Source organism: Siphateles boraxobius, unplaced genomic scaffold (assembly GCF_051911475.1).
Source record: "Siphateles boraxobius isolate OS27281-9 unplaced genomic scaffold, OSU_SipBor_1 24, whole genome shotgun sequence".
Classification (NCBI taxonomy): Eukaryota; Metazoa; Chordata; class Actinopteri; order Cypriniformes; family Leuciscidae; genus Siphateles; species Siphateles boraxobius.
This window is the reverse complement of record NW_027508855.1, coordinates 9,569,417-9,581,501: the sequence shown is the minus strand read 5'-3', so window position 1 is coordinate 9,581,501 and position 12,085 is coordinate 9,569,417. Positions and strand designations below refer to the sequence as shown.

The window sequence follows — 12,085 nt, the reverse complement described above, 5'->3', positions numbered from 1 at the left end:
CAAAATGACTTGGTGTCGTTACAACATTACAACGGAACGGCAGTGCCCCCGCGTGGACACAGTAGTGTAGTGCAGTACCCCACACGTCATAGTTTAGTCAGTTTACTTTTTTCCCCCTGCCACATTATATCAAAAGATTACTCACGTGAAGAGTTTGAAATGCTCAGTTTCATGGGGTGATATTTTGGAACATAATTTTAAAATGTGAGAAAACCAAGTTATAAAAGTTTCTGCGAATGGTCTTGTATTCTTGCATCTGTTATACATAACTAATGTGTTTATAGGTTATACAGTTTATAGGTGTTTATATGTTATAAAGCTTTAGGTTATAAAGCTCTTAATCCATGGATAACAGTAAAACTGATTCGTCTATATGTATAAACTATCAGGAGTTAGAATAATAAAATTGCCCTTTAAGGAAATCTATTTCAAACCGATAACAATGTAATATTGCTGCATAAAGGTGAATAGTAAGTGTTTCTAAGAACAGTCCGAATGTGTCACAAGGACATCTGCTGTAGCTGATCCTGGATCAGTTCCATTAACTCAGAGCTTCTCTTGACTTCCTTTAGTGAGGTCAGCTCATGTGGTGTCTGTGTGCGTGTGTAATTGCTAAAGACAGTGAGATAGAATGGAGGATTTGGCAGAGTATCATGGACCCATCAGTAAGAGCCAAGCAGAAGAGATCCTGACTGAAGCGGGCAGAGATGGCAGCTATCTGATCAGAGACAGCATGAGCTCCGCGGGGTCTTACTGCGTGTGTGTGCTGTGAGTAAAATAACTGCATCTACGTCTTGTGAGTAGCGTTATGTGCAGAAAGCCGTAACAGTGCCGTGGTTATCATCTTGGCTTCTTGGTATCAAACATGTCACGGGTCTGTACTAACATTTGGTTTTGGGACATCAGGGAAAACCAATGCTATACAAATGAGAAACTGCATATTTCGCGTGACAACGCCTCATTCTTGAAAACCATTGCTGAGTTAGGGACAGCATTGTAGCCTACTCTACAGGTCCTTCTAAAAAAATTAGCATATTGTGATAAAGTTCATTATTTTCCATAATGTGATGATAAAAATTAAACTTTCATATATTTTAGATTCATTGCACACCAACTGAAATTTATTTTAGGTCTTTTATTGTTTTAATACTGATGATTTTGGCATACAGCTCATGAAAACCCAAAATTCCTATCTCAAAAAATTAGCATATCATGAAACGGGTCTCTAAACGAGCTATTAATCTAATCATCTGAATCAACTAATTAACTCTAAACACCTGCAAAAGATTCCTGAGGCTTTTAAAAACTCCCAGCCTGTTTCATTACTCAGAACCGCAATCATGGGTAAGACCGCCGACCTGACTGCTGTCCAGAAGGCCATCATTGTCACCCTCAAGCAAGAGGGTAAGACACAGAAAGAAATTTCTGCACAAATAGGCTGTTCCCAGAGTGCTGTATCAAGGCACCTCAGTGGGAAGTCTGTGGGAAGGAAAAAGTGTGGCAAAAAACGCTGCACAACGAGAAGAGGTGACCGGACCCTGAGGAAGATTGTGGAGAAGGACCGATTCCAGACCTTGGGGGACCTGCGGAAGCAGTGGACTGAGTCTGGAGTAGAAACATCCAGAGCCACCGTGGACAGGCGTGTGCAGGAAATGGGCTACAGGTGCCGCATTCCCCAGGTCAAGCCACTTTTGAACCAGAAACAGCGGCAGAAGCGCCTGACCTGGGCTACAGAGAAGCAGCACTGGACTGTTGCTCAGTGGTGAAAGCAAATTTTGCATGTCATTCGGAAATCAAGGTGCCAGAGTCTGGAGGAAGACTGGGGAGAAGGAAATGCCAAAATGCCTGAAGTCCAGTCAAGTACCCACAGTCAGTGATGGTCTGGGGTGCCATGTCAGCTGCTGGTGTTAGTGCACTGTGTTTTATCAAGGGCAGGGTCAATGCAGCTAGCTATCAGGAGATTTTGGAGCACTTCATGCTTCCATCTGCTGAAAAGCTTTATGGAGATAAAGATTTAATTTTTCAGCACGACCTGGCACCTGCTCACAGTGCAAAAACCACTGGTAAATGGTTTACTAACCATGGTATTACTGTGCTCAATTGGCCTGCCAACTCTCCTGACCTGAACCCCATAGAGAATCTATGAAGAGTATTGTGAAGAGAAAGTTGAGAGACGCAAGACCCAACACTCTGGATGAGCTTAAGGCCGCTATCGAAGCATCCTGGGGCTCCATAACACCTCAGCAGTGCCACAGGCTGATTGCCTCCATGCCACGCCGCATTGAAGCAGTCATTTCTGCAAAAGGATTCCCGACCAAGTATTGAGTGCATAACTGAACATAATTATTTGAAGGTTGACTTTTTTTGTATTAAAAACACTTCTTTTATTGGTTGGATGAAGTATGCTAATTTTTTGAGATAGGAATTTTGGGTTTTCATGAGCTGTATGCCAAAATCATCAGTATTAAAACAATAAAAGACCTGAAATATTTCAGTTGGTGTGCAATGAATCTAAAATATATGAAAGTTTAATTTTTATCATTACATCATTAAAAATACATTTTTGAGAAGGACCTGTATTAGACCTAAAGTTATTGTACGCAGTTCAGATTTTTGCCCCATTAGTGACAAGGATAGAGAAAATACACCTGCAACAAAAATAAAAATGGCTTGTCATTCAAAATGAGCATTAACCATGTTTGTACCATAAATAGTTTTGTTACGGTGTTCGCCACTTCTGAAGTAACGGTATACAACCAATTGAGAACTGTTGTGCCATGCCATTATCATATCTGTTTCAGTTAGCAACTTGCGAGTAACTTAACAAGACGCGTAGTTCACATGCTGTGATTAACATTAGCATAATTAACTAAGGGATAATGTAGTCAGTCGGTTATTATCGCAAAATAACCCCCTTTAGGATGAAGCAATTCGCTCCGCGTCAAGGTAACGTTAGGCTTTGCGATAGATTGTAGCCCTACATTTTCCCACTTATTAAACGGCTACTCATTGGCATTAAATATTCATTTGACTTTAAATTATTTTATAATCTTACCTGTATATTACCTTTAAGCTTTTGTTAAGACAAAACATTCTACTACAAGGTACAAAACAACAGTAATATTAATACTGAGGCACGTTGAGGTTATTTGTCACTAACGTTACAATCAATTAGACTAACCATACGGAGACTCAAGATGGCGTAATTTGCATTTATGAGTATGAAACAACGAGTTGTGATAAGAGAGACGGTATCAATACCGTGACGGGCGATGCGGGGCTAACGTTAGTAGCATAAACAAGGGTTGCATCCGAAATCGCATTTCGCATGCTTCCGTACTATATAGTAGGCGAAAATCAATATGTGACAAAATAAGTATGTCCGATTTCTCAGTACACACTCAAAAAAGAGTAGACAAAAAGTACCCGGATTACCTACTTCTTTCGGCGCGATTTTGAGGTGTGTAATAATGGACATTTTCCCATGCTGCCATGGGAGAGGATTTAAGAATGGCAGTGAAGCAACATAACTGACGCAGGTATAGGTCACATGACAACATGGCGAATGTACGTCCAGGGCTACGTCCAAAATCGCATCATCTCTTGAGTAGGTAGGCTACTTGAATAAGCAATTACTTCACAACCACTAAAAAATGTAGGATGTTATAGCATGAGTGTGTATGAATGTAATCTGGACATAGGCCTACTACCCCTAGTGAAAAATACACAAAAATGTAGGCTATTGAAAATACATTTATTGTTATGCTATAGCCTACTACAAATAGGCTAAATTTACATCTTTATGTAATTTAATATAAATACCATGCAATTGTACTTTTAGTATATTAAATTGGTATACTTTAAGTCTGCTAAATTGGAAAAACTAATTTTGTACTTTATGCACTTTAGTTATCCAGAAATAGTGCTGAGGTCCAACTAAAGATATACTTAAGTATATTTGATTGTGCTAAAGTGGAACTACTGCAAGTCCACTTTAAATATCTTGCATTTTAAGACTGATATTATACAGAGATCATACTATCCTTACTAATACTCTACACATTCTAGGCTTAATATTATGTGCATTGAGCTAAAAAGAAGTTCTACAAATAAAGTAAGTCTCAAATAATATGTCAGTAAATATGTTAATGTATTTATAGTATACTTAGTATGAAATAAATGTATTTTTAATCAACTTTGGTATATATATGTTTTTCACTAAGGACATTCACCATGTTGTCATTATCATGTGATATAGCCTACCAGCATCAGTTGCTCCCTTCACTGCCATTCATATCCTCTCCTGTGGCCTCATAGGATAATAAAGTGTCCGTCATATGCACACTTCAGAATCTCGCCAAAAGTAGTAGGTCATACGGGTACTTGCCTAATCTTTCATGACCACTGTGAATTCGGTCATACTTCTTTTGTCACATACTGTTTTTCACCTATTATATATTAGGGAAGTATGCGATTTCAGATGCAGCCCAGAGAACATACTTGTTTTATTTATTCTACTCAAGAGAGTATGCGATTTTGGATGCAGCCATTGCCTCTTAGACTAGTCTGACCAACTTTGCAATTAGAAAGGCTAATGAGTCTTACTTTTTGGATTCTAATGAAACCAATCCATCTTTAATATTTTTACTAAAAAAAAAAAAAAAAAAGATCAGTGTTGAAGGAAAACATCATGTGCATTTGTAAGACTAGTCTTAGGGCGGTGGCTCAGTGGGTAGCAATGTCGCCTCACGGCAAGAGTTTGCGCCCTGGCTGAGCCAGGAGTCCTTTCTGTGTGGAGTTTGCATGTTCTCCCTCTGTCAGCGTGGGTTTCTTCCGGGTGCCCCACAGTTCAAAGACATGCAGGTTAGGTGGAATGGATGCATGTGTGTGTGAAGTGGACCCTGCAAATGAGCTGAATAAGGGAAGATGGATGTACTTGCAAGACTAGTCTTAGTAGTTTATACAATCAGCTACAGACTTAAGCATTCTAGATAGGCGTGTGATAAATAGCTACAATACTATTCTATACTATCTATTATGCTGCGAATAATATCATAATAATAACTGTGTGTAAATCTCCAGGTGTGATGGATGGATTTACACCTACAGAGTTTTCAAACAAAAGGATGGCCTTTGGACAATAGAGGTACGAAGAGATTCAATAGAGCTTTTTCCTCAAGTGAAACCTGGATATAGGTCTAGATCTGATTTTGTAAAAAGAGATACTTCTGTCTTAACATATGTTGTAGGTGATGATGTGTGACCATTTCTGTAGCAAAACTGAATGCCATTCAGTATACAGTCAATACAGTATTTTATAAACAAGAAGAGAACTACACTATATACTGTTGACTTCAGAGGTACACAGTGGAATTTTTTGTTCTATTTGTGGTCAGTGTGTTGCATGTATTCATATAGCTCATCAGACAAATTAACAGCCAGAGTTGCCAATGTATATCTGTTATGTTTCAATGTCACCCACACAGCCCATTTCATATGCATTAAGGAAAGGCAAGATGTGCAAAAACTTCATACACACTTTGAGATGCAGATAAACATTTGCATTTTGATTAACTATGAAACCAAAAAAAGTTCCTTATAACATTAAAACAGGCACTTTAAAATGAGCAACATAAGGTCATGTTTTATCTAATATCAGTGTGCTTCCTGTAACTGATCAGCATTAACCACCAGTCACACGAGCAAAATACCACAAAGCTATTTTCGTTTATTTATATTTTACACTCACTCAGAGAAATCTTTCTCCATGCATGGGTCATATGGTAGTACCACAAATTTGTATATATTATTTCTTAGAATTACCATTTCTATTAAATTGTACAATACATTATGTATAAGGTATAGTACTTTCACATTTCTTTTTAAGAGACAAGGATTATTTTTATGTAATTATCTTTTCAGATGGCTCCTGGGATGAAGGAACGACTATTTCGAAAAGTCAGTAACCTTATTGCTGCGTTTAAGATCCCGGAACAAGGCATCTCTGTTCCTCTTCTGTATCCTGTGAACAAACCTAAACAATAACACACAAGTTGAAACAAACACCTCACTGTTTCTACCTGCTATAAAAAGCATGCATGGGTATTTCTGTCTGAGAAAATATTCTTGCATACAGCGGTGGGGGCTCTTAAGCCAAGGGTAAATTGTAGAAAATTTGTAAAAATGCTGTAAATTGTAAAAATATATTTAAGTGTATTAGATATATCAGGAAGGAGAGAAAATTGAAATGCATTTAATTATTTCAATTTATATAAAATAATGGTTGTTACCTTTCAAGTCGATATCAATATCAAATTTAAAAGTAATTGCATATACAATTATTGTAACAACAAATGCTCAGCTACAATGTATATGAAATACCTGTCCATTCCCTACTGTATGTTATATTGTACATCTCTGTACAATACTGTGTATTGTCAGTCTGCCAACACAGTGTGTTTTCTTCAATGTTTTCAGAGGATTTTTTTAAATAAAGAACCACCTTGAATTAACTAGTTTCAACAATACTCACTTCAGACAACATCAGCAAATACAGATAGCCATCTATAGATCACTACAGAGAAACCCATGAGAAAAATAGGCCTTGAACAAAGTCAGATCTTATTTTCAGTCTAGTAATGAGAGTTTGATAACAAGTGTTCCCTTACGAAGGGAACTCAACGATGCGTCCATCGACGCCATGGGAACGCCCCCAGCGTGACTGCGTCTGAAGCATCTATGTCAACTAGTCCAATGGAAAGAATGAGCGTCACGGGCGGGTGACGTCATGACCAGGATATGATAAAATCACATCCGGTGCAAACCGGCATTAGCTTCTGTTGCCTCAGCAAGCGATCTGTGTCAAACTGTCTGTTATATTTACTGTTGTCTGTCTGATATATATATTTATGGAAACTAAACAATTGCACAAACTCTGTGTTCTCCCTGCTCGCGCTATTTAACGAGTAGGGACACACACGAGCTTTGTGTGATGGGTTTGGGAGTAGAGCATGCGGTATCAGCCTCCGAGGGGGCTGATTGCCAACATTGTGAGAAGCTTTCGCTTCGCATGCTCCGCTCCCGCCTGTCACTTTTCGAGGAAAGTGGCCGGGCTCGCAATTCTCAGGGTGACAGGTCCCGCGTCTGCCGAGGCAGCGCGGAGAATGCATTCCTGTGGATCGCGGATAGGATCTCTTTACGGGGTTGGAGACGGGTCCGCGGATCTTATCTCCTCCCTTTCCACGAGGGATCCAGTGCTCTCTCGCCGGTCTCGGAAGCCCGCGCTGCGGTCTCTTCCGCCCGGGGAGAGAGAGAAATCAATGCTTCAGTGCTCTACCTCCGAGGAGGTAGATGTGCTGGGCATTGAAAGTGACACAATCATGGGGGAAGTGAATTTGCCATCTCTTTCCCCAGCGTATGAGAAATATATATAGCCTATATATATATATATGATAGTTTATATATTATATATAAAATAAAGTGAATATATATAAAAAATATATATAAAAAATAATAAGCTGGTGGAAGTGTTTACTAAGGCTGTAGATAAATTAAATATTTATGGCCAGCAGAAATAAGGGGGCACTCGTCCTAAAAATAAAATAGATTAAACGAGTTTCCTTCCCTCTATTTTTCCACCTCCATCACGGGGCCTTCCATTTTTCCCGATCTGCACAGCGAGCTGTCTAGATCATGGAAAAAGCCTTACTCCTCTTGTCTTTTAGCCCCCACATTCATGTATATTCAGATATTTGGGGGTTAAGAGGGTATGGCTATGGGGCAATACCCCGGGTAGAACAGACGCTTGCGAGCTATCTGTCTCCCGGTTCAGTATCGTACCTGAAGGCGTCGGCTTCTCTCACTAAACCATTAAAGAAAACTATTTTTTAATCTAGTGGGAAAAGCATATATGGCAGTGGGTCTAGCATGGGCCTGCTTGCACACCATAGCAGTGCTACAAGCATATCAGGCTGACCTGCTGCGGTATTTGGACAGAAGTGAGGGAGTTTGGCCCGATGGGGTTTGAGAACTCCGTCGGGCCACAGATTTATCTCTCAGGGATGGCAGCCCTTGTGGTCACTGAGAGACACCTCTGGCTCAATTTGATGGGAATCATAGAGAAAGATACAAGATAATCTCTCCCTCGCTATGTCCAACCCCCTGGGGCTGCTGGGCGTGAGCAGCTCCAGCCGTCTAGTTTCTCATACACAACACAGCAGCCAAAGCCTTCAAAGCAGAAGCCGGATCCGAGGACCGTTCTTCACGCTGAGAAGGCTGCGGCTCAAAAGAAAAGGTCTGGCGCCACCGGCGTCAGACCGGTGAGGGCAGCCCCAACCGGGGTGGAATGGTGTACACCTCATTATACGGTGCCCTTTCCATCTCGGTGCCCTCAGGGGACCGTTCTGCCAACCCCGCCACCCTTGGTGCTTCGGGGCGCAGCGGTCTCCAGCGAGCTTCTGGCGCAGCGTCAACTCGACATTGCGTCGGAATGCGCCCTCTGAGGGGGGTTCGAAAACAGTCAGTTCGGGTGGTTCCTGCCAGTATGCTTCAGGTCCCCGAACTGGCTGTCTTTATTACACCAGAGGCCAGCCTCGAGGGGCTGGTTCCCTTGGTAGATTTTCTGGCAGCGCGGAAGCTACTGCCAAATATATCTCTATGGGTCCTGCAGTTAGTAGTAAGAGGCAGATTTGGTTCTCGTCCTCCAGGCTACAACGGGGTGTTGCTCACGTTAGAGCATTCCGAGCAGGCTCTGGTAATGGAGCAAGAGGTAAAGGCCCTGTTAGCAAAGAAAGCTATAGAGCAGGTGTACTCACCCGACATTGCGTCGGGTCTTTACAGTCGTTATCTCATTGTTCCAAAAAAGGATGGAGAGCTGCGTCACATACTAGATCTTCGTCTGTTGGAGTGTTTGGTGCTGGAACTCAAGTCCAAAATGCTGACACTCAAACAGATCGGGACTCAAATCAGATCCGAGGACTGGTTTGTCACGATAGATCTAAAAGACGCATACTTCCATATCTCCATCCTCCCTCAGCACAGGAGGTTCCTGAGGTTTTCTTTGGGGCAAAGAACACCAGTATCAGGCACTTCCTTTCGGTCTAGCTCTATCACCCCGCACATTCACGAAGCGTGTAGACGCAGCTCTGGCCCCGCCAGGCTGCAGTGCATATGCATTCTGAATTGCATAGATGACTGGCTGATTCTAGCGGAATCAGAACAGTTAGCGGTTCGGCACCGAGGTGTCGTTCTCGCTCCTATGCAGATGTTGGGGTTGAGGCTCAATGCCAAGAAGAGTGTGCTTTCTCCAGTACAGAGAACCACTTTCCTTGGTGTGGTATGGGATTCAGTGACGATGCGGGCCACTCTGTCGCCCGTTCGTGTAGCTGCTATCCTAACAGCCACAAAAGAGCTGAGGCTAGGCCAGTCACGCACTGTAAAACAGTTAGAGAGACTGTTGGGTCTTGTGACAGCAGCGTTCAACGGGATAACTTTTGGCCTGCTGTACATGAGACCTTTACAGTGGTGGCTCAGGACCAGAGGGTTCTCCCCGAGGGGAAACCCACTTCGTATGATCAAGATCACGCGGCGGTGTCTCCGCACCTTGGTTATATGGAGGAAACACTGGTTCTTAACCCAGGGTCCGGTGTTGGGAGCTCTTTGCCATCGAGTTGTGATCTCGACAGATGCTTCCCTCACCGGCTGGGGAGCGGTATTGGAAGGCCGCTCAGCTCAGGGCTTGTGGAGGAGTCATCATCTCTCTTGGCACATGAATTGCCTAGAGATGATGGTCGTCTTCAATGCGTTGAGACATCTCCTCCCAGACCTGAGGGGCCATCATGTGTTGTTCTGGAACAGTGACTGTTAGGCCTCAGGGCAGCAGCGTCCAATGTGATACCCTTTGACCTGCTGTACGTGAGACCTTTACAGAGGTGGCTCAGGACCAGAGGGTTCTCCCTGAGGGGAAACCCACTCCTTACGATCAAGATCAAGCGGCAGTATCCCCGCGCCTTGGTTATATGGAGGAAACTCTGGTTCTTGACCCACAGACAACACGTTGGTGGCCTCTTATTTTGGTCCCTCAAGAAATTACGCTGTCTGAGGGCAGTGTATATTCCGGGGGGGGCCAGAATATTGGAGCAGACACCCTGTCGAGGCAGGGGCTGAGGCCAGGGGACTCCACCCCGAGGCGGTGGAGCAAATATGGGAGTTTTACGGCCAGGCAGAAGTGGATTTGTTCTCGTCTCAGCATACGACGCACTGTCCACTCTGGTTATCCCTCACTCAACCAGTCCCCTCGGGGCTGGATGCTATGGTGCAGACGTGGCCGAGGTCTGTACGCATTTCCCTCCGTTGCTCTGCTCCCAGGAGTTCTGGAGTGAATCCGCCAGGATGGAATAACCCTATTTAGTAGCACCACCCTGGCCGAGCTGAATTCGGTTTGCGGACCTAATTTTTCTCCTCGACGGACCTCCCTTGGAGGTCCCGATCAGGAGAGACCTTCTGTCTCAGGCAGGGGATTTGGGAACTGTGGGTTTGGCCTCTGAGGGGGCCCAACTCATAGAGAGTGGTCTCTCAACCGAGGTTGTTTAGACCATTCTAAGCTCCAGAGCTCCCGCTACGAGGAAACTATATTCACTATTTCGAGAGTTTTTCACTTCTTGGTGTTACCAGCGTCAGTGGGATCCGGTTAACTGTTCAGTAAACACAGTATTCGAGTTTCTGCAAGAACGCTTTGTATCAGGTCTATGTCCTTCCACGCTTAAGGTATAATATGTGTGGCGGCCATTGCGGCTTTCCACGCCCTGGTGGGTAGTACATTTTTGGGTCGAGACCCCCTGATCACTCGTTTCCTTCGTGGCACTTTGAGGCTGAGGCATGCAACTTGCACTAAGGTGCTGGCTTGGGACCTTGCAATAGTTCTAGAAGGCCTATCTGGGGCTCCCTTCGAGCCCTTAGATTTGGTCTCAGAGAAGTTCCTTTCTTTTAAGACTATTTTCTGCTAGCTATTTCGTCCCTATAAGAGTCAGACCTTCAGGCCCTTTCGGTCCCCACCTGCCTTGAGTGCACCGGGATGGCCAAGGCAATCTTACCCGAAACATGGATATGTTCCAAAGGTGCCTACCATTATTCCGAGGCCTATTGTGCTGCAGGTTTCTGTCCTCCCCCATTTTTCGGACCAGGAAAAGCTGAACCTCTTGTGCCAGTGCGAGCACTGGACACTTATGTTCATCGGACTTCTCTGTCGAGAAAATCCAACCTATTGAGCATATAGATAGTCGAGACTATTCTTCTTGCTTGTGAGTCTTCTGGCCAACCATTTGGTGGTCAGGGCTCATTCCACTAGGAGTATGGCTTCTAAGCGTATTATCTGGAGTTCTCTCCAAGACGTTTGTGATGCGGCGGGCTGGTCCTCACCGCTCACATTCATGAGGTTTTACAGCTTGGACCTGGATGCTGCCCCAGGATCCCAGGTGCTTGGTGCAGTGTGACAACAGGCTGACACTCAGGCATTTGAAAGTCTGGCGCTTTGGGTATTCTCGTTCCCATGGCGTCGATGGACGCATCGTTGAGTTCCCTTCGTAAGGGAACGTCTCAGGTTACTATTGTAACCATAGTTCCCTGAGAACAGGGAACGAGACGATGCGTCACCCTGCCATACTTCCTGCATCCCTGTGATCGGCTTGCTTCGGCTATTTTCGAAGCTCATGCCGGTTTGCACCGGATGTGCTTTTATCATATCCTGGTCATGACGTCACCCGCCCGTGACGCTCATTCTTTCCATTGGACTAGTTGACATAGATGCTTCAGACGCAGTCACGCTGGGGGCGTTCCCATGGCGTCGATGGACGCATCGTCTCGTTCCCTGTTCTCAGGGAACTATGGTTACAATAGTAACCTGAGACGTTTCTGTCTAACACTTCCTGCAACAATGCTATCACACTAATGTTAAAAACAAAATTGTTTTTATTTCAAACAATTTATCGTAATGAAATTCAGAGCCTTTTTGATGTTATAAATAAAAAATAAAATATGCATAATGTACTTTTTTCCAGTCACAAAAAATAATTGCAGAAGAGATAATGCT

At 43.5% G+C, this 12,085-nt stretch overlaps 1 protein-coding gene across 1 annotated transcript; it reads left to right on the top strand.

Annotated features, from left to right (window-relative positions):
• The first annotated feature begins 523 nt into the window (after nucleotides 1-523).
• sh2d1aa (SH2 domain containing 1A duplicate a) lies at nucleotides 524-6,558 on the top strand. Its single transcript, XM_077241266.1, has 3 exons — nucleotides 524-768; nucleotides 5,083-5,146; nucleotides 5,923-6,558. Exons 1-3 carry the CDS (start codon nucleotides 632-634, stop codon nucleotides 6,043-6,045), a joined length of 324 nt encoding a protein of 107 aa, XP_077097381.1. The 5' UTR covers nucleotides 524-631; the 3' UTR covers nucleotides 6,046-6,558.
• Nucleotides 6,559-12,085: the final 5,527 nt, after the last annotated feature.

Bases quoted from the DNA above. Each gene is read 5' to 3' on its own strand.
- sh2d1aa (XM_077241266.1), top strand. From the start codon at position 632: ATGGAGGATTTGGCAGAGTATCATGGACCCATCAGTAAGAGCCAAGCA. The intron at 769-5,082 runs GTGAGTAAAATA...GTAAATCTCCAG, and splicing joins TCTTACTGCGTGTGTGTGCT to GTGTGATGGATGGATTTACA. The intron at 5,147-5,922 runs GTACGAAGAGAT...TTATCTTTTCAG, and splicing joins ATGGCCTTTGGACAATAGAG to ATGGCTCCTGGGATGAAGGA.